General features: G+C 34.7%; 1 protein-coding gene across 1 annotated transcript in view; it reads right to left on the bottom strand.

Annotated features, from left to right (window-relative positions):
- Positions 1–25,517, bottom strand: part of LOC311126842 (otogelin-like) — a gene marked incomplete at both ends in the record, with an annotated part of 84,055 nt that overhangs the window by 11,694 nt on the left and 46,844 nt on the right. The window contains 10 exons of the mRNA XM_084200821.1: positions 2,382–2,486; positions 12,665–12,769; positions 13,121–13,330; positions 13,575–13,763; positions 21,886–22,024; positions 22,163–22,383; positions 23,118–23,304; positions 23,748–23,837; positions 24,392–24,540; positions 24,871–25,048. Of these exons, the coding sequence (XP_084056947.1) occupies positions 2,382–2,486; positions 12,665–12,769; positions 13,121–13,330; positions 13,575–13,763; positions 21,886–22,024; positions 22,163–22,383; positions 23,118–23,304; positions 23,748–23,837; positions 24,392–24,540; positions 24,871–25,048 (1,573 nt within the window). The remainder of the gene's footprint in view (positions 1–2,381; positions 2,487–12,664; positions 12,770–13,120; positions 13,331–13,574; positions 13,764–21,885; positions 22,025–22,162; positions 22,384–23,117; positions 23,305–23,747; positions 23,838–24,391; positions 24,541–24,870; positions 25,049–25,517) is intronic.

Genomic DNA, 25,517 nt, shown 5'->3' on the forward strand with positions numbered 1-25,517 from the left:
CATTAACACACTGGAGAAAGAACACACATCAACACACTGGAGAAAGAACACATTAACACACTGGAGAAAGAACACATCAACACACTGGAGAAAGAACACATCAACACACTGGAGAAAGAACACACATCAACACACTGGAGAAAGAACACATTAACACACTGGAGAAAGAACACATCAACACACTGGAGAAAGAACACATTAACACTGGAGAAAGAACACACATCAACACACTGGAGAAAGAACACATTAACACACTGGAGAAAGAACACATCAACACAGTGGAGAAAGAACACATTAACACACTGGAGAAAGAACACATCAACACACTGGAGAAAGAACACATTAACACACTGGAGAAAGAACACATCAACACACTGGAGAAAGAACACATTAACACACTGGAGAAAGAACACATCAACACACTGGAGAAAGAACACATTAACACACTGGAGAAAGAACACATTAACACACTGGAGAAAGAACACACATTAACACACTGGAGAAAGAACACATCAACACACTGGAGAAAGAACACATCAACACACTGGAGAAAGAACACATTAACACACTGGAGAAAGAACACATCAACACACTGGAGAAAGAACACATTAACACACTGGAGAAAGAAAACATTAACACACTGGAGAAAGAACACATCAACACACTGGAGAAAGAACACACATCAACACACTGGAGAAAGAACACATCAACACAATGGAGAAAGGACACATCAACACACTGGAGAAAGAACACACATCAACACACTGGAGAAAGGACACACATCAACACACTGGAGAAAGAACACATCAACACACTGGAGAAAGAACACATCAACACACTGGAGAAAGAACACACATCAACACACTGGAGAAAGAACACATTAACACACTGGAGAAAGAACACATTAACACACTGGAGAAAGAACACATCAACACACTGGAGAAAGAACACATCAACACACTGGAGAAAGAACACATCAACACACTGGAGAAAGAACACACATCAACACACTGGAGAAAGAACACATTAACACACTGGAGAAAGAACACACATCAACACACTGGAGAAAGAACACATCAACACACTGGAGAAAGAACACATCAACACACTGGAGAAAGAACACATTAACACACTGGAGAAAGAACACATCAACACACTGGAGAAAGAACACATCAACACACTGGAGAAAGAACACATCAACACACTGGAGAAAGAACACATTAACACACTGGAGAAAGAACACACATCAACACACTGGAGAAAGAACAAATTAACACACCGGAGAAAGAACACATTAACACACTGGAGAAAGAACACATTAACACACTGGAGAAAGAACACATCAACACACTGGAGAAAGAACACACATCAACACACTGGAGAAAGAACACACATCAACACACTGGAGAAAGAACACATCAACACACTGGAGAAAGAACACATCAACACACTGGAGAAAGAACACATCAACACACTGGAGAAAGAACACACATCAACACACTGGAGAAAGAACACACATTAACACACTGGAGAAAGAACACATTAACACACTGGAGAAAGAACACATTAACACACTGGAGAAAGAACACACATCAACACACTGGAGAAAGAACACATCAACACACTGGAGAAAGAACACATATCAACACACTGGAGAAAGAACACACATCAACACACTGGAGAAAGAACACATTAACACACTGGAGAAAGAACACATTAACACACTGGAGAAAGAACACACATCAACACACTGGAGAAAGAACACATTAACACACTGGAGAAAGAACACATTAACACACTGGAGAAAGAACACATTAACACACTGGAGAAAGAACACATCAACACACTGGAGAAAGAACACACATCAACACACTGGAGAAAGAACACATCAACACACTGGAGAAAGAACACACATCAACACACTGGAGAAAGAACACATCAACACACTGGAGAAAGAACACACACCACAGTTTGACAGAAAAACACGTAACGTTAACAATGTGTGTGATGGCATGACAAATAATTGTATTGTGGTTATGTGTGGGATGGTGCAGGTCTGTCATGGTTGTGTTGTGGTTATGGTTGTGGTTATGTTGTGGTCATGATTGTGTTGTGGTTATGTTGTGGTTGTGTTGTGGTTATGTTGTGGTTGTGTTGTGGTTATGTTGTGGTCGTGGTTATGTTGTGGTTGTGGTTATGTTGTGGTCGTGTTGTGGTTATGTTGTGGTTATGTTGTGGTTGTGTTGTGGTTATGTTGTGGTCATGGTTGTGTTGTGGTCATGTTGTGGTCATGGTTGTGTTGTGGTTGTGTTGTGGTCATGTTGTGGTCGTGGTTGTGTTGTGGTTGTGTTGTGGTCATGTTGTGGTCGTGGTTAACTCACTACAGATGTGTGCCAGGCAGCAGCTGCCATCAGCCCTGGTTGCGATGAGGGTCTGGTCCTCTCTGCAGGCAGGGATATCTGACTCACAGCGCTCTGGGTCACACTCTGTACACAACACACACACCACATATTTTAAACATATTCAATCCATATTTCCAATACATTCAATGCACTTAGTATATACAGTATATTAGTGGAATTTCCTTTACAGGGACAATGCACAATAAACATAATTAATTAAACATCTAATTATCATGTAAGTCACTATGGATAAGAGCGTCTGCTAAATGACTAAAAATGTCAAATGTAAAAAAATTTATCTCCATGACCTAGTATCTTCATATAGCCTGGTATCATCATATAGTCTAGTATCATCATATAGCCTGGTATCATCATATAGTCTAGTATCATCATATAGTCTAGTATCATCATATAGCCTGGTATCATCATATAGTCTAGTATCATCATATAGCCTGGTATCATCATATAGTCTAGTATCATCATATAGTCTAGTATCATCATATAGTCTAGTATCATCATATAGTCTAGTATCATCATATAGCCTGGTATCATCATATAGCCTGGTATCATCATATAGTCTAGTATCATCATATAGCCTGGTATCATCATATAGTCTAGTATCATCATATAGCCTGGTATCATCATATAGTCTAGTATCATCATATAGTCTAGTATCATCATATAGTCTAGTATCATCATATAGCCTGGTATCATCATATAGTCTAGTATCATCATATAGTCTAGTATCATCATATAGTCTAGTATCATCATATAGCCTGGTATCATCATATAGTCTAGTATCATCATATAGTCTAGTATCATCATATAGTCTAGTATCATCATATAGTCTAGTATCATCATATAGTCTGGTATCATCATATAGTCTAGTATCATCATATAGTCTAGTATCATCATATAGCCTGGTATCATCATATAGTCTAGTATCATCATATAGTCTAGTATCATCATATAGTCTAGTATCATCATATAGTCTAGTATCATCATATAGCCTGGTATCATCATATAGCCTGGTATCATCATATAGTCTAGTATCATCATATAGCCTGGTATCATCATATAGTCTAGTATCATCATATAGCCTGGTATCATCATATAGTCTAGTATCATCATATAGTCTAGTATCATCATATAGTCTAGTATCATCATATAGCCTGGTATCATCATATAGTCTAGTATCATCATATAGTCTAGTATCATCATATAGTCTAGTATCATCATATAGCCTGGTATCATCATATAGTCTAGTATCATCATATAGTCTAGTATCATCATATAGTCTAGTATCATCATATAGTCTAGTATCATCATATAGTCTAGTATCATCATATAGCCTAGTATCATCATATAGCCTGGTATCATCATATAGCCTGGTATCATCATATAGTCTAGTATCATCATATAGCCTAGTATCATCATATAGCCTGGTATCATCATATAGTCTAGTATCATCATATAGCCTGGTATCATCATATAGTCTAGTATCATCATATAGTCTAGTATCATCATATAGCCTGGTATCATCATATAGTCTAGTATCATCATATAGTCTAGTATCATCATATAGTCTAGTATCATCATATAGCCTAGTATCATCATATAGTCTAGTATCATCATATAGCCTAGTATCATCATATAGTCTAGTATCATCATATAGTCTAGTATCATCATATAGCCTGGTATCATCATATAGTCTAGTATCATCATATAGTCTAGTATCATCATATAGTCTAGTATCATCATATAGTCTAGTATCATCATATAGTCTAGTATCATCATATAGTCTAGTATCATCATATAGTCTAGTATCATCATATAGTCTAGTATCATCATATAGTCTAGTATCATCATATAGTCTAGTATCATCATATAGTCTAGTATCATCATATAGCCTGGTATCATCAGATAGCCTGGTATCATCATATAGTCTAGTATCATCATATAGCCTAGTATCATCATATAGTCTAGTATCATCATATAGTCTAGTATCATCATATAGTCTAGTATCATCATATAGCCTGGTATCATCATATAGTCTAGTATCATCATATAGTCTAGTATCATCATATAGCCTGGTATCATCATATAGTCTAGTATCATCATATAGTCTAGTATCATCATATAGTCTAGTATCATCATATAGCCTAGTATCATCATATAGTCTAGTATCATCATATAGTCTAGTATCATCATATAGTCTAGTATCATCATATAGCCTGGTATCATCATATAGTCTAGTATCATCATATAGCCTGGTATCATCATATAGTCTAGTATCATCATATAGTCTAGTATCATCATATAGCCTGGTATCATCATATAGCCTGGTATCATCATATAGCCTAGTATCATCATATAGCCTGGTATCATCATATAGTCTAGTATCATCATATAGCCTGGTATCATCATATAGTCTAGTATCATCATATAGCCTGGTATCATCATATAGTCTAGTATCATCATATAGCCTGGTATCATCATATAGTCTAGTATCATCATATAGCCTGGTATCATCATATAGTCTAGTATCATCATATAGCCTAGTATCATCATATAGCCTGGTATCTTCATATAGTCTAGTATCATCATATAGTCTAGTATCATCATATAGTCTAGTATCATCATATAGTCTAGTATCATCATATAGTCTACTAGTATCATCATATAGTCTAGTATCATCATATAGTCTACTAGTATCATCATATAGTCTAGTATCATCATATAGTCTAGTATCATCATATAGTCTAGTATCATCATATAGCCTAGTATCATCATATAGTCTAGTATCATCATATAGCCTAGTATCATCATATAGCCTGGTATCATCATATAGCCTATATCATCATATAGCCTAGTATCATCATATAGCCTAGTATCATCATATAGCCTGGTATCATCATATAGCCTATATCATCATATAGCCTAGTATCATCATATAGCCTAGTATCATCATATAGCCTGGTATCATCATATAGCCTATATCATCATATAGCCTAGTATCATCATATAGCCTAGTATCATCATATAGTCTAGTATCATCATATAGTCTAGTATCATCATATAGTCTAGTATCATCATATAGTCTAGTATCATCATATAGTCTAGTATCATCATATAGCCTAGTATCATCATATAGTCTAGTATCATCATATAGCCTGGTATCATCATATAGTCTAGTATCATCATATAGTCTAGTATCATCATATAGCCTGGTATCATCATATAGTCTAGTATCATCATATAGCCTGGTATCATCATATAGTCTAGTATCATCATATAGTCTAGTATCATCATATAGTCTAGTATCATCATATAGTCTAGTATCATCATATAGCCTGGTATCATCATATAGCCTGGTATCATCATATAGTCTAGTATCATCATATAGCCTGGTATCATCATATAGTCTAGTATCATCATATAGCCTGGTATCATCATATAGTCTAGTATCATCATATAGTCTAGTATCATCATATAGTCTAGTATCATCATATAGCCTGGTATCATCATATAGTCTAGTATCATCATATAGTCTAGTATCATCATATAGTCTAGTATCATCATATAGCCTGGTATCATCATATAGTCTAGTATCATCATATAGTCTAGTATCATCATATAGTCTAGTATCATCATATAGTCTAGTATCATCATATAGTCTGGTATCATCATATAGTCTAGTATCATCATATAGTCTAGTATCATCATATAGCCTGGTATCATCATATAGTCTAGTATCATCATATAGTCTAGTATCATCATATAGTCTAGTATCATCATATAGTCTAGTATCATCATATAGCCTGGTATCATCATATAGCCTGGTATCATCATATAGTCTAGTATCATCATATAGCCTGGTATCATCATATAGTCTAGTATCATCATATAGCCTGGTATCATCATATAGTCTAGTATCATCATATAGTCTAGTATCATCATATAGTCTAGTATCATCATATAGCCTGGTATCATCATATAGTCTAGTATCATCATATAGTCTAGTATCATCATATAGTCTAGTATCATCATATAGCCTGGTATCATCATATAGTCTAGTATCATCATATAGTCTAGTATCATCATATAGTCTAGTATCATCATATAGTCTAGTATCATCATATAGTCTAGTATCATCATATAGCCTAGTATCATCATATAGCCTGGTATCATCATATAGCCTGGTATCATCATATAGTCTAGTATCATCATATAGCCTAGTATCATCATATAGCCTGGTATCATCATATAGTCTAGTATCATCATATAGCCTGGTATCATCATATAGTCTAGTATCATCATATAGTCTAGTATCATCATATAGCCTGGTATCATCATATAGTCTAGTATCATCATATAGTCTAGTATCATCATATAGTCTAGTATCATCATATAGCCTAGTATCATCATATAGTCTAGTATCATCATATAGCCTAGTATCATCATATAGTCTAGTATCATCATATAGTCTAGTATCATCATATAGCCTGGTATCATCATATAGTCTAGTATCATCATATAGTCTAGTATCATCATATAGTCTAGTATCATCATATAGTCTAGTATCATCATATAGTCTAGTATCATCATATAGTCTAGTATCATCATATAGTCTAGTATCATCATATAGTCTAGTATCATCATATAGTCTAGTATCATCATATAGTCTAGTATCATCATATAGTCTAGTATCATCATATAGCCTGGTATCATCAGATAGCCTGGTATCATCATATAGTCTAGTATCATCATATAGCCTAGTATCATCATATAGTCTAGTATCATCATATAGTCTAGTATCATCATATAGTCTAGTATCATCATATAGCCTGGTATCATCATATAGTCTAGTATCATCATATAGTCTAGTATCATCATATAGCCTGGTATCATCATATAGTCTAGTATCATCATATAGTCTAGTATCATCATATAGTCTAGTATCATCATATAGCCTAGTATCATCATATAGTCTAGTATCATCATATAGTCTAGTATCATCATATAGTCTAGTATCATCATATAGCCTGGTATCATCATATAGTCTAGTATCATCATATAGCCTGGTATCATCATATAGTCTAGTATCATCATATAGTCTAGTATCATCATATAGCTGGTATCATCATATAGCCTGGTATCATCATATAGCCTAGTATCATCATATAGCCTGGTATCATCATATAGTCTAGTATCATCATATAGCCTGGTATCATCATATAGTCTAGTATCATCATATAGCCTGGTATCATCATATAGTCTAGTATCATCATATAGCCTGGTATCATCATATAGTCTAGTATCATCATATAGCCTGGTATCATCATATAGTCTAGTATCATCATATAGCCTAGTATCATCATATAGCCTGGTATCTTCATATAGTCTAGTATCATCATATAGTCTAGTATCATCATATAGTCTAGTATCATCATATAGTCTAGTATCATCATATAGTCTACTAGTATCATCATATAGTCTAGTATCATCATATAGTCTACTAGTATCATCATATAGTCTAGTATCATCATATAGTCTAGTATCATCATATAGTCTAGTATCATCATATAGCCTAGTATCATCATATAGTCTAGTATCATCATATAGCCTAGTATCATCATATAGCCTGGTATCATCATATAGCCTATATCATCATATAGCCTAGTATCATCATATAGCCTAGTATCATCATATAGCCTGGTATCATCATATAGCCTATATCATCATATAGCCTAGTATCATCATATAGCCTAGTATCATCATATAGCCTGGTATCATCATATAGCCTATATCATCATATAGCCTAGTATCATCATATAGCCTAGTATCATCATATAGTCTAGTATCATCATATAGTCTAGTATCATCATATAGTCTAGTATCATCATATAGTCTAGTATCATCATATAGTCTAGTATCATCATATAGCCTAGTATCATCATATAGTCTAGTATCATCATATAGCCTAGTATCATCATATAGTCTAGTATCATCATATAGTCTAGTATCATCATATAGCCTGGTATCATCATATAGTCTAGTATCATCATATAGTCTAGTATCATCATATAGTCTAGTATCATCATATAGTCTAGTATCATCATATAGCCTGGTATCATCATATAGCCTATATCATCATATAGCCTGGTATCATCATATAGTCTAGTATCATCATATAGCCTGGTATCATCATATAGCCTGGTATCATCATATAGTCTAGTATCATCATATAGCCTGGTATCATCATATAGCCTGGTATCATCATATAGCCTAGTATCATCATATAGCCTGGTATCATCATATAGCCTATATCATCATATAGCCTGGTATCATCATATAGTCTAGTATCATCATATAGCCTGGTATCATCATATAGCCTATATCATCATATAGCCTGGTATCATCATATAGTCTAGTATCATCATATAGCCTGGTATCATCATATAGTCTAGTATCATCATATAGTCTAGTATCATCATATAGCCTAGTATCATCATATAGTCTAGTATCATCATATAGCCTGGTATCATCATATAGTCTAGTATCATCATATAGTCTAGTATCATCATATAGCCTGGTATCATCATATAGTCTAGTATCATCATATAGTCTAGTATCATCATATAGTCTAGTATCATCATATAGTCTAGTATCATCATATAGTCTAGTATCATCATATAGCCTGGTATCATCATATAGTCTAGTATCATCATATAGCCTGGTATCATCATATAGTCTAGTATCATCATATAGCCTGGTATCATCATATAGTCTAGTATCATCATATAGCCTAGTATCATCATATAGTCTAGTATCATCATATAGTCTAGTATCATCATATAGTCTAGTATCATCATATAGTCTAGTATCATCATATAGCCTGGTATCATCATATAGTCTAGTATCATCATATAGCCTGGTATCATCAGATAGCCTGGTATCATCATATAGTCTAGTATCATCATATAGTCTAGTATCATCATATAGCCTAGTATCATCATATAGCCTGGTATCATCATATAGCCTGGTATCATCATATAGTCTAGTATCATCATATAGTCTAGTATCATCATATAGTCTAGTATCATCATATAGTCTAGTATCATCATATAGTCTAGTATCATCATATAGTCTATATCATCATATAGCCTGTATCATCATATAGTCTAGTATCATCATATAGTCTAGTATCATCATATAGTCTAGTATCATCATATAGTCTAGTATCATCATATAGTCTAGTATCATCATATAGTCTAGTATCATCATATAGTCTAGTATCATCATATAGTCTAGTATCATCATATAGTCTAGTATCATCATATAGTCTAGTATCATCATATAGTCTAGTATCATCATATAGTCTAGTATCATCATATAGTCTAGTATCATCATATAGTCTATATCATCATATAGCCTGGTATCATCATATAGTCTAGTATCATCATATAGTCTAGTATCATCATATAGTCTAGTATCATCATATAGTCTAGTATCATCATATAGTCTAGTATCATCATATAGTCTAGTATCATCAGATAGTCTAGTATCATCATATAGTCTAGTATCATCATATAGTCTAGTATCATCATATAGTCTAGTATCATCATATAGCCTGGTATCATCATATAGTCTAGTATCATCATATAGTCTAGTATCATCATATAGCCTGGTATCATCATATAGTCTAGTATCATCATATAGCCTGGTATCATCATATAGCCTGGTATCATCATATAGTCTAGTATCATCATATAGTCTAGTATCATCATATAGTCTAGTATCATCATATAGTCTAGTATCATCATATAGTCTAGTATCATCATATAGTCTAGTATCATCATATAGTCTAGTATCATCATATAGCCTAGTATCATCATATAGTCTAGTATCATCATATAGTCTAGTATCATCATATAGTCTAGTATCATCATATAGCCTAGTATCATCATATAGTCTAGTATCATCATATAGTCTAGTATCATCATATAGCCTGTATCATCATATAGCCTAGTATCATCATATAGCCTGGTATCATCATATAGTCTAGTATCATCATATAGTCTAGTATCATCATATAGTCTAGTATCATCATATAGTCTAGGTATCATCATATAGTCTAGTATCATCATATAGTCTAGTATCATCATATAGTCTAGTATCATCATATAGTCTAGTATCATCATATAGTCTAGTATCATCATATAGCCTGGTATCATCATATAGTCTAGTATCATCATATAGCCTGGTATCATCATATAGCCTGGTATCATCATATAGTCTGGTATCATCATATAGTCTAGTATCATCATATAGCCTAGTATCATCATATAGCCTGGTATCATCATATAGCCTGGTATCATCATATAGTCTAGTATCATCATATAGCCTGGTATCATCATATAGCCTGGTATCATCATATAGCCTGGTATCATCATATAGTCTAGTATCATCATATAGCCTGGTATCATCATATAGTCTAGTATCATCATATAGCCTAGTATCATCATATAGCCTGGTATCATCATATAGTCTAGTATCATCATATAGCCTAGTATCATCATATAGTCTAGTATCATCATATAGTCTAGTATCATCATATAGTCTAGTATCATCATATAGTCTAGTATCATCATATAGTCTAGTATCATCATATAGTCTAGTATCATCATATAGCCTAGTATCATCATATAGCCTGGTATCATCATATAGTCTAGTATCATCATATAGTCTAGTATCATCATATAGTCTAGTATCATCATATAGTCTAGTATCATCATATAGTCTAGTATCATCATATAGTCTAGTATCATCATATAGTCTAGTATCATCATATAGCCTGGTATCATCATATAGTCTAGTATCATCATATAGCCTGGTATCATCATATAGCCTGGTATCATCATATAGCCTGGTATCATCATATAGTCTAGTATCATCATATAGCCTGGTATCATCATATAGTCTAGTATCATCATATAGTCTAGTATCATCATATAGCCTGGTATCATCATATAGTCTAGTATCATCATATAGTCTAGTATCATCATATAGTCTAGTATCATCATATAGTCTGGTATCATCATATAGTCTAGTATCATCATATAGCCTAGTATCATCATATAGCCTGGTATCATCATATAGTCTAGTATCATCATATAGTCTAGTATCATCATATAGTCTAGTATCATCATATAGTCTAGTATCATCATATAGTCTAGTATCATCATATAGTCTAGTATCATCATATAGTCTAGTATCATCATATAGTCTAGTATCATCATATAGTCTAGTATCATCATATAGCCTGGTATCATCATATAGTCTAGTATCATCATATAGCCTGGTATCATCATATAGTCTAGTATCATCATATAGCCTGGTATCATCATATAGTCTAGTATCATCATATAGTCTAGTATCATCATATAGCCTGGTATCATCATATAGTCTATATCATCATATAGCCTAGTATCATCATATAGTCTAGTATCATCATATAGTCTAGTATCATCATATAGTCTAGTATCATCATATAGTCTAGTATCATCATATAGTCTAGTATCATCATATAGTCTAGTATCATCATATAGCCTAGTATCATCATATAGCCTGGTATCATCATATAGTCTAGTATCATCATATAGTCTAGTATCATCATATAGTCTAGTATCATCATATAGTCTAGTATCATCATATAGTCTAGTATCATCATATAGTCTAGTATCATCATATAGTCTAGTATCATCATATAGTCTAGTATCATCATATAGTCTAGTATCATCATATAGCCTGGTATCATCATATAGTCTAGTATCATCATATAGCCTGGTATCATCATATAGTCTAGTATCATCATATAGCCTGGTATCATCATATAGCCTGGTATCATCATATAGTCTAGTATCATCATATAGTCTAGTATCATCATATAGCCTGGTATCATCATATAGTCTAGTATCATCATATAGTCTAGTATCATCATATAGCCTGGTATCATCATATAGTCTAGTATCATCATATAGTCTAGTATCATCATATAGTCTAGTATCATCATATAGTCTAGTATCATCATATAGCCTGGTATCATCATATAGTCTAGTATCATCATATAGTCTAGTATCATCATATAGCCTGGTATCATCATATAGTCTAGTATCATCATATAGTCTAGTATCATCATATAGCCTGGTATCATCAGATAGCCTAGTGGTGGTGATTATACAGAAGAAAGGTCCACTCACCACAGACGTAGTCTGGACAGCAGGAGTCCTCTCTGAAGTAAGACACCAGCTTCTCTCCATATTGACACTCCGGGGGGATGATGTCACACAGGGTATGGTTACAAACTGGATGACAGACAGACAGACAGACAGAGGAACACCATCAGATCAATACAAACCAATCACAATACATCACGGCCATCTAATCACCCTTCCTAAATTGTGAAAGTGGAACTCAAGTTCCTGTTGACATTGAGTTGAGCTCTCAACTCTTCAAGTTCCTTCACAGTTGTTTTCAAGGCCATCAGTTTAATTATTTTTGAGTAGAGTCAACGTGTGACAGTCTTACTGCAGGCTTTCATAGGACAGCAGCCGACGTTTGCTAAGTTGCTTCACGTTACCTGGTTGAACCAACTATGTTTTAGGTTAACCTAACTTGAATTTGACAGTGTACTGTACAATGTGGCAGTTTCTTACTGCAGGCTTTCTGTGGGCAGCAGGAAGTGTCGTCTGCCAGACTGAGTACCACTTCCCCGGCCCTGCGGCAGAGCGGCTGAGGCACGGCAGAACAGTTATACTCCACGGGCACGATACTGTCGTTGTCACAGCGGTACATACAGCAGCCATCTTTAGACGCTTTCCACACCTCACCAGGAGCACGGGGTGCACCCCAACTGTCCGTACAGGCTGGGGGAGACACACACAGATAACAATGTATTGAAGTGGAAGATGTATTTTCACTTTCATCCACAACAGTCATTAATCAGATGCTCTTATTCAGCGTGATTTACAATAAGTGCATTCCACTAAAGACCAGACCAGACCAGACCAGACCAGACCAGACCGAACCGGGTGCTTTGTATCATATGAATTTTGACCAGTGTTGGTTTGATTGTCTGTGCGATGCGGAGGTTGATCAGTGAAGGCTTACCACACTTCTCAGGGGGGATGCAGAGGGCAGAGTAGGGTCGATGGAGCAGAGTGCCCTCAGGACAGACACATCCCTCCGTCAGGCCTGAACACTGCTCAGGGTCGTAGTCAAAGTCATGGTTGGAGCAGGACTGGGCTGTACAAGCAGGCAGACAGGCCTGGTAACGCAGCTGGTCTGGACATATGAAGGCTGGGACAGGAGAGGAGAGACAACACTGCTTTAAACTGGTCATAAACATTATCATAACCACGACAGGCGGCAGAGCTTGATTCAGTATTATTTGTATGTGATGCAAAGAACTTAATTGTCCATAATTCAGAACTTTGCCTTTTGCTTTACACAATAACATTGACTGACATTAAAACATCATACTGTAAGTGTATTGACTGACATTAAAACATTATACTGTAAGTGTATTGACTGACATTAAAACATTATACTGTAAGTGTATTGACTGACATTAAAACATGATACTGTAAGTGTATTGACTGACATTAAAACGTTATACTGTAAGTGTATTGACTGACATTAAAACATTATACTGTAAGTGTATTGACTGACATTAAAACATGATACTGTAAGTGTATTGACTGACATTAAAACGTTATACTGTAAGTGTATTGACTGACATTAAAACATGATACTGTAAGTGTATTGACTGACATTAAAACATGATACTGTAAGTATATTGACTGACATTAAAACATGATACTGTAAGTGTATTGACTGACATTAAAACATGGTACTGTAAGTGTATTGACTGTCATTAAAACATTATACTCTAAGTGTATTGACTGACATTAAAACATGATACTGTAAGTATATTGACTGACATTAAAACATGATACTGTAAGTGTATTGACTGACATTAAAACATTATACTGTAAGTGTATTGACTGTCATTAAAACATTATACTGTAAGTGTATTGACTGACATTAAAACATGATACTGAAAGTATATTGACTGACATTAAAACATGATACTGTAAGTGTATTGACTGACATTAAAACATGATACTGTAAGTATATTGACTGACATTAAAACATGATACTGTAAGTGTATTGACTGACATTAAAACATTATACTGTAAGTGTATTGACTGACATTAAAACATGATACTGTAAGTATATTGACTGACATTAAAACATGATACTGTAAGTGTATTGACTGACATTAAAACATTATACTGTAAGTGTATTGACTGACATTAAAACATGATACTGTAAGTGTATTGACTGACATTAAAACATGATACTGTAAGTATATTGACTGACATTAAAACATGATACTGTAAGTGTATTGACTGACATTAAAACATGGTACTGTAAGTGTATTGACTGTCATTAAAACATTATACTGTAAGTGTATTGACTGACATTAAAACATGATACTGTAAGTGTATTGACTGACATTAAAACATTATACTGTAAGTGTATTGACTGTCATTAAAACATTATACTGTAAGTGTATTGACTGACATTAAAACATGATACTGTAAGTGTATTGACTGACATTAAAACATTATACTGTAAGTGTATTGACTGACATTAAAACATGGTACTGTAAGTGTATTGACTGACATTAAAACATTATACTGTAAGTGTATTGACTGACATTAAAACATTACACTGTAAGTGTATTGACTGACATTAAAACATTATACTGTAAGTGTATTGACTGACATTAAAACATTATACTGTAAGTGTATTGACTGACATTAAAACATTATACTGTAAGTATATTGACTGACATTAAAACATGGTACTGTAAGTGTATTGACTGACATTAAAACATTATACTGTAAGTGTATTGACTGACATTAAAACATTATACTGTAAGTGTATTGACTGACATTAAAACATTACACTGTAAGTGTATTAACTGACATTAAAACATGATACTGAAAGTGTATTGACTGACATTAAAACATTATACTGTAAGTGTATTGACTGACATTAAAACATTACACTGTAAGTGTATTGACTGACATTAAAACATTACACTGTAAGTGTATTGACTGACATTAAAACATGATACTGTAAGTGTATTGACTGACATTAAAACATTACACTGTAAGTGTATTGACTGACATTAAAACATGATACTGTAAGTGTATTGACTGACATTAAAACATTATACTGTAAGTGTATTGACTGACATTAAAACATGATACTGTAAGTGTATTGACTGACATTAAAACATTATACTGTAAGTGTATTGACTGACATTAAAACATTATACTGTAAGTATATTGACTGACATTAAAACATGGTACTGTAAGTGTATTGACTGACATTAAAACATTATACTGTAAGTGTATTGACTGACATTAAAACATTATACTGTAAGTATATTGACTGACATTAAAACATGGTACTGTAAGTGTATTGACTGACATTAAAACATTATACTGTAAGTGTATTGACTGACATTAAAACATTATACTGTAAGTATATTGACTGACATTAAAACATGATACTGTAAGTGTATTGACTGACATTAAAACATTATACTGTAAGTGTATTGACTGACATTAAAACATTATACTGTAAGTATATTGACTGACATTAAAACATGGTACTGTAAGTGTATTGACTGACATTAAAACATTATACTGTAAGTGTATTGACTGACATTAAAACATTATACTGTATTTGTATTGACTGACATTAAAACATTACACTGTAAGTGTATTAACTGACATTAAAACATGATACTGAAAGTGTATTGACTGACATTAAAACATTATACTGTAAGTGTATTGACTGACATTAAAACATGATACTGTAAGTGTATTGACTGACATTAAAACGTTATACTGTAAGTGTATTGACTGACATTAAAACATGATACTGTAAGTGTATTGACTGACATTAAAACATGATACTGTAAGTATATTGACTGACATTAAAACATGATACTGTAAGTGTATTGACTGACATTAAAACATGGTACTGTAAGTGTATTGACTGTCATTAAAACATTATACTCTAAGTGTATTGACTGACATTAAAACATGATACTGTAAGTATATTGACTGACATTAAAACATGATACTGTAAGTGTATTGACTGACATTAAAACATTATACTGTAAGTGTATTGACTGTCATTAAAACATTATACTGTAAGTGTATTGACTGACATTAAAACATGATACTGAAAGTATATTGACTGACATTAAAACATGATACTGTAAGTGTATTGACTGACATTAAAACATGATACTGTAAGTATATTGACTGACATTAAAACATGATACTGTAAGTGTATTGACTGACATTAAAACATTATACTGTAAGTGTATTGACTGACATTAAAACATGATACTGTAAGTATATTGACTGACATTAAAACATGATACTGTAAGTGTATTGACTGACATTAAAACATTATACTGTAAGTGTATTGACTGACATTAAAACATGATACTGTAAGTGTATTGACTGACATTAAAACATGATACTGTAAGTATATTGACTGACATTAAAACATGATACTGTAAGTGTATTGACTGACATTAAAACATGATACTGTAAGTATATTGACTGACATTAAAACATGATACTGTAAGTGTATTGACTGACATTAAAACATTATACTGTAAGTGTATTGACTGACATTAAAACATGATACTGTAAGTGTATTGACTGACATTAAAACATGATACTGTAAGTATATTGACTGACATTAAAACATGATACTGTAAGTGTATTGACTGACATTAAAACATGGTACTGTAAGTGTATTGACTGTCATTAAAACATTATACTGTAAGTGTATTGACTGACATTAAAACATGATACTGTAAGTGTATTGACTGACATTAAAACATTATACTGTAAGTGTATTGACTGTCATTAAAACATTATACTGTAAGTGTATTGACTGACATTAAAACATGATACTGTAAGTGTATTGACTGACATTAAAACATTATACTGTAAGTGTATTGACTGACATTAAAACATGGTACTGTAAGTGTATTGACTGACATTAAAACATTATACTGTAAGTGTATTGACTGACATTAAAACATTACACTGTAAGTGTATTGACTGACATTAAAACATTATACTGTAAGTGTATTGACTGACATTAAAACATTATACTGTAAGTGTATTGACTGACATTAAAACATTATACTGTAAGTATATTGACTGACATTAAAACATGGTACTGTAAGTGTATTGACTGACATTAAAACATTATACTGTAAGTGTATTGACTGACATTAAAACATTATACTGTAAGTGTATTGACTGACATTAAAACATTACACTGTAAGTGTATTAACTGACATTAAAACATGATCCTGAAAGTGTATTGACTGACATTAAAACATTATACTGTAAGTGTATTGACTGACATTAAAACATTACACTGTAAGTGTATTGACTGACATTAAAACATTACACTGTAAGTGTATTGACTGACATTAAAACATGATACTGTAAGTGTATTGACTGACATTAAAACATTACACTGTAAGTGTATTGACTGACATTAAAACATGATACTGTAAGTGTATTGACTGACATTAAAACATTATACTGTAAGTGTATTGACTGACATTAAAACATGATACTGTAAGTGTATTGACTGACATTAAAACATTATACTGTAAGTGTATTGACTGACATTAAAGCATTATACTGTAAGTATATTGACTGACATTAAAACATGGTACTGTAAGTGTATTGACTGACATTAAAACATTATACTGTAAGTGTATTGACTGACATTAAAACATTATACTGTAAGTATATTGACTGACATTAAAACATGGTACTGTAAGTGTATTGACTGACATTAAAACATTATACTGTAAGTGTATTGACTGACATTAAAACATTATACTGTAAGTATATTGACTGACATTAAAACATGATACTGTAAGTGTATTGACTGACATTAAAACATTATACTGTAAGTGTATTGACTGACATTAAAACATTATACTGTAAGTATATTGACTGACATTAAAACATGGTACTGTAAGTGTATTGACTGACATTAAAACATTATACTGTAAGTGTATTGACTGACATTAAAACATTATACTGTATTTGTATTGACTGACATTAAAACATTACACTGTAAGTGTATTAACTGACATTAAAACATGATACTGAAAGTGTATTGACTGACATTAAAACATTATACTGTAAGTGTATTGACTGACATTAAAACATGATACTGTAAGTGTATTGACTGACATTAAAACGTTATACTGTAAGTGTATTGACTGACATTAAAACATGATACTGTAAGTGTATTGACTGACATTAAAACATGATACTGTAAGTATATTGACTGACATTAAAACATGATACTGTAAGTGTATTGACTGACATTAAAACATGGTACTGTAAGTGTATTGACTGTCATTAAAACATTATACTCTAAGTGTATTGACTGACATTAAAACATGATACTGTAAGTATATTGACTGACATTAAAACATGATACTGTAAGTGTATTGACTGACATTAAAACATTATACTGTAAGTGTATTGACTGTCATTAAAACATTATACTGTAAGTGTATTGACTGACATTAAAACATGATACTGAAAGTATATTGACTGACATTAAAACATGATACTGTAAGTGTATTGACTGACATTAAAACATGATACTGTAAGTATATTGACTGACATTAAAACATGATACTGTAAGTGTATTGACTGACATTAAAACATTATACTGTAAGTGTATTGACTGACATTAAAACATGATACTGTAAGTATATTGACTGACATTAAAACATGATACTGTAAGTGTATTGACTGACATTAAAACATTATACTGTAAGTGTATTGACTGACATTAAAACATGATACTGTAAGTGTATTGACTGACATTAAAACATGATACTGTAAGTATATTGACTGACATTAAAACATGATACTGTAAGTGTATTGACTGACATTAAAACATGGTACTGTAAGTGTATTGACTGTCATTAAAACATTATACTGTAAGTGTATTGACTGACATTAAAACATGATACTGTAAGTGTATTGACTGACATTAAAACATTATACTGTAAGTGTATTGACTGTCATTAAAACATTATACTGTAAGTGTATTGACTGACATTAAAACATGATACTGTAAGTGTATTGACTGACATTAAAACATTATACTGTAAGTGTATTGACTGACATTAAAACATGGTACTGTAAGTGTATTGACTGACATTAAAACATTATACTGTAAGTGTATTGACTGACATTAAAACATTACACTGTAAGTGTATTGACTGACATTAAAACATTATACTGTAAGTGTATTGACTGACATTAAAACATTATACTGTAAGTGTATTGACTGACATTAAAACATTATACTGTAAGTATATTGACTGACATTAAAACATGGTACTGTAAGTGTATTGACTGACATTAAAACATTATACTGTAAGTGTATTGACTGACATTAAAACATTATACTGTAAGTGTATTGACTGACATTAAAACATTACACTGTAAGTGTATTAACTGACATTAAAACATGATACTGAAAGTGTATTGACTGACATTAAAACATTATACTGTAAGTGTATTGACTGACATTAAAACATTACACTGTAAGTGTATTGACTGACATTAAAACATTACACTGTAAGTGTATTGACTGACATTAAAACATGATACTGTAAGTGTATTGACTGACATTAAAACATTACACTGTAAGTGTATTGACTGACATTAAAACATGATACTGTAAGTGTATTGACTGACATTAAAACATTATACTGTAAGTGTATTGACTGACATTAAAACATGATACTGTAAGTGTATTGACTGACATTAAAACATTATACTGTAAGTGTATTGACTGACATTAAAACATTATACTGTAAGTATATTGACTGACATTAAAACATGGTACTGTAAGTGTATTGACTGACATTAAAACATTATACTGTAAGTGTATTGACTGACATTAAAACATTATACTGTAAGTATATTGACTGACATTAAAACATGGTACTGTAAGTGTATTGACTGACATTAAAACATTATACTGTAAGTGTATTGACTGACATTAAAACATTATACTGTAAGTATATTGACTGACATTAAAACATGATACTGTAAGTGTATTGACTGACATTAAAACATTATACTGTAAGTGTATTGACTGACATTAAAACATTATACTGTAAGTATATTGACTGACATTAAAACATGGTACTGTAAGTGTATTGACTGACATTAAAACATTATACTGTAAGTGTATTGACTGACATTAAAACATTATACTGTATTTGTATTGACTGACATTAAAACATTACACTGTAAGTGTATTAACTGACATTAAAACATGATACTGAAAGTGTATTGACTGACATTAAAACATTATACTGTAAGTGTATTGACTGACATTAAAACATTACACTGTAAGTGTATTGACTGACATAAAAAACATTACACTGTAAGTGTATTGACTGACATTAAAACATGATACTGTAAGTGTATTGACTGACATTAAAACATTACACTGTAAGTGTATTGACTGACATTAAAACATGATACTGTAAGTGTATTGACTGACATTAAAACATGATACTGTAAGTGTATTGACTGACATTAAAACATTACACTGTAAGTGTATTGACTGACATTAAAACATTATACTGTAAGTGTATTGACTGACATTAAAACATGATACTGTAAGTGTATTGACTGACATTAAAATATGATACTGTAAGTGTATTGACTGACATTAAAACATTATACTGTAAGTGTATTGACTGACATTAAAACATGATACTGTAAGTGTATTGACTGACATTAAAACATTACACTGTAAGTGTATTGACTGACATTAAAACATTACACTGTAAGTGTATTGACTGACATTAAAACATTACACTGTAAGTGTATTGACTGACATTAAAACATGATACTGTAAGTGTATTGACTGACATTAAAATATGATACTGTAAGTGTATTGACTGACATTAAAACATTATACTGTAAGTGTATTGACTGACATTAAAACATGATACTGTAAGTGTATTGACTGACATTAAAACATTACACTGTAAGTGTATTGACTGACATTAAAACATTACACTGTAAGTGTATTGACTGACATTAAAACATTACACTGTAAGTGTATTGACTGACATTAAAACATGATACTGTAAGTGTATTGACTGACATTAAAACATGATACTGTAAGTGTATTGACTGACATTAAAACATGATACTGTAAGTGTAAGTGCCTTTATGTGTCTGACTGTGCTTGGAAGCCATGCTGGCAGTTAGTGCAGTACAATAAACCCAGTCCTTACGGCAGTAGTCTGGGCTCCTCCACTCGATGCAGACATTGAACTTGTGACAAGATGCCACGTAGGCAGCCAGCGCTACACACGGGTTGTTCACGTACTCCACATCACGGACCCACACCTCACAGAACGTACTGGGTAGAACCTGCAGTACATTATAAGAAACACAACAGAACGTTTTCAATCATCTTTTCCCATGTTTAAACATCTACAGTGCTGTATTGGGGTGGGGGGGGGGGGGGGGGGTACTGTACGATGAGGGAGAGAGAGGCAGTGAACCTACGAAAGCATGGCAGGGGCTGAAGGAGGTGTTTCGGAGCATGGCCATGCACTGGGAACAGTCGCTGGTGGAACAGTTGACTTCTCTGCGCCGGCTGTGGCTGATGTAACTAGTGGTGTTGGGGACCTGCCAGCTGTCGATGAACACCGCTGGGTCCTCGCTCTCCCCGACTGTCGTCCCATTGGACAGCATCAGGTCATTGGCTGGGTTACCATCACAGCGGCCTGGTGGGGGGGGGGGCAGAAGATGAAACAGCGTTATTATTTCAGGAATGGCACGTTCACCTCTGAAACACGCACAACATCTCAGTGACCCTATTCAATCCATGGCCCCTACTTTATCTATGGCCCCTTCTCAATCTAAGGCCCCTACTCAACATTCCTGAATGGTTATAGCAGGTGAGGTCTTATGTTTCATCCCAAATGGCTCCCTGTCCCTAGTGCACTACCTTTGACCAAGGCCCGGGCAAAATGAGTGGTATAAATATGGAATAGGGTACCATTTGGGAAGCAGCCTATAACCAGCCTCCATACCACACTCCACTTCAAATGGATGCCAGTGTCCTGGTAAGCCACATACCAGTGTCCTGGTAAGCCACATACCAGTGTCCTGGTAAGCCACATGCCAGTGTCCTGGTAAGCCACATGCCAGTGTCCTGGTAAGCCACATGCCAGTGTCCTGGTAAGCCACATACCAGTGTCCTGGTAAGCCACATGCCAGTGTCCTGGTAAGCCACATGCCAGTGTCCTGGTAAGCCACATGCCAGTGTCCTGGTAAGCCACATGCCAGTGTCCTGGTAAGCCACATGCCAGTGTCCTGGTAAGCCACATGCCAGTGTCCTGGTAAGCCACATGCCAGTGTCCTGGTAAGCCACATGCCAGTGTCCTGGTAAACCACATACCAGTGTCCTGGTAAGCCACATGCCAGTGTCCTGGTAAGGTCTAACTATACCACATACCACAGAGGCCCATGGTGGGCAGTTTATTGTTGTAGCTCTCCGTCTCGATGACCATCATGCCCGTGCTGTGGAACCACTGCAGTTTCAGGCCCGCTGGCGTACGGATCAGATACATGTTGCCCGTGTCCAGGATCTCAAAGCCAAACTTCTTGAACCTCGGCTTGGCGTACCTCGAGTTCACATACAGCTGAGAGAGAGAGAAAAGAAATGTAAAAATTCTATATGTTGAGGGGTACTGTAGTTCTAAATACATTTCCTAAAATAGATAGGCCTAGAAATGCTACTGTGTATGGCAAGTTAATTAACATCTCATCCCTTGTTAGGTCTTTGGTGAACTCTTTACGTCATTTAGCAGACGCTCTTATCTAGAGCGACTTACAGGAGCAATTAGGGTTAAGTGCCTTGCTCAAGGGCACATCGACAGATTTTTCACCTAGTCAGCTCGGGGATTAGAACCAGCGACCTTTCGGGTTACTGGCACGACGCTCTTAACCACTAAGCTACCTACCGCCCCAGGTTTACATTGACTTAGTATGTGTCTTTCTGTCCATAGTTAAATTGGTGAATGAAGGGCTATTTAGACTGAGAGAGACAGGAAGAGATGAAGAAGAGATAAAGGAACAGACTGACCCTCCGCTGCAGTCTGTTGATGACCAGGTGGTTGGACTTGTGGGTAATGTTCAAAACCACCAGACACAGGTTGGTGAAATTCCACAGCAGCTTCGGATGGAAACAGAAAAATAAACATTCTTATTACTTTCTGTGTTTCGATTTACAAAGTTTAAGAATCTCTAATAAAATGGATTAAAGTCATATACAACTACTCAACATGTGAAAGAATAATGAATAATGATCATTTCCTGAGAATATTACATGATATATGGGTGTAAGACAAGGATGTCCTTCACCACCATATTGATGTATTATGGCCACTGAAATACTTGCTGTAAAGGTACTGTAGATACAGTATATGGCCTCACTGTGTCTGAGGCGGACATTTTGGGGACACCGGTATTACAGTTACCTACTGTAAAGTATATAGCTTCATGGCCTCACTTTCTCTGAGGCGGCCATTTTGGGGGCACCGGGGTTACAGTTACCTACTGTAAAGTCTATAGCTTCATGGCCTCACTTACTCTGAGGCGGCCATTTTGGGGGCACCGGGGTTACAGTCACCTACTGTAAAGTCTATAGCTTCATGGTCTCACTTTCTCTGAGGCGGCCATTTTGGGGGCACCGGGGTTACAGTTACCTAACGTAGCCTTGGTCCTCACCGTGTCTGAGTCAGCGGGGCATTCCTGGACCACGATGCTGATGGTCTCGTTGGGCAGCTGGGTCACGATGTAGGAGGTGGCCTTGTAGATGGCCACGCTGTTACCATCAAACGTGATCACGTTCAGGTCGGGGAACACTGAGCAGCGACCTGGAGGAGACAGGACAACACCAGTGAGAAACAGGACACTACGAGTGAGAAACGCTTGACGGGGAGGGTGGGTGTGTGTGTGTGTGCGTGTGTGTGCATCAGTGGAGGCTGGTGGGAGGAGCTATAGGAGGACGGGCTCGTTGTAGCGGCTGGAATGGAATTCATGGAACGGTATCAAACACATGGAAACCACATTTGCCTCCCTTCCCTTAATTCCATTCCAGCCGTTACAACGAGTCCTCCTATAGCTCCTCCCACCAGCCTCCACTGGTGGGCGTGTGTGTGTGTGTCTGCTCCTGTAAATGTGTGCAGGCTAGCAGTTGTCCTCACATGGGCAGTCCCACTGCGGGCAGCACTTGTCCCCGTTGACCAGGACGGCGAAACCGAGCAGGCCGCAGTTAGGAGGGGTGGAGTTATACAGACAGTTCTGGGACATGTTGAATAGGACCAGCTGGCCGCTCACACAGAGGTACTTGGTACACTCATCTACGATCTCCGAATAGGGAGGCTGAGAGGGGAAAGAACAACAGTTACTACAGGAACAGACTGAACAACGTGCTATACAGTTTACTGAACGAAAACAAAGATCAAGACGTTCACGAGAGTTAAACCATGTACGAACAAGCAGTTAGAAGACTGTAGAGAGTTAGTAAACAGGGTAGTAGGCTGAGACGACTAGGGTAGTATAATAATAATAATAATATGCCATTTAGCAGACGCTTTTATCCAAAGCGACTTACAGTCGTGCGTGCATACATTTTTGTGTATGGGTGGTCCCGGGGATCGAACCCACTACCCTGGCGTTACAAGCGCCGTGCTCTACCAGCTGAGCTACAGAGGGACCACTAGTAGTCTGAGACGACAGAGCCTACAGAGAGGCCTGGACTTTTCAGATAGTTACAAGGATGAGCCTACATAGAGAAGAGCTCTCGTCTAGACGGACAGAGGAGAAGAGAGGAACGGAGAGAGGACTTGGT

This window comes from Coregonus lavaretus (assembly GCF_964263955.1).
Source record: "Coregonus lavaretus genome assembly, contig: HAP1_SCAFFOLD_376, whole genome shotgun sequence".
Taxonomy (NCBI): domain Eukaryota; kingdom Metazoa; phylum Chordata; class Actinopteri; order Salmoniformes; family Salmonidae; genus Coregonus; species Coregonus lavaretus.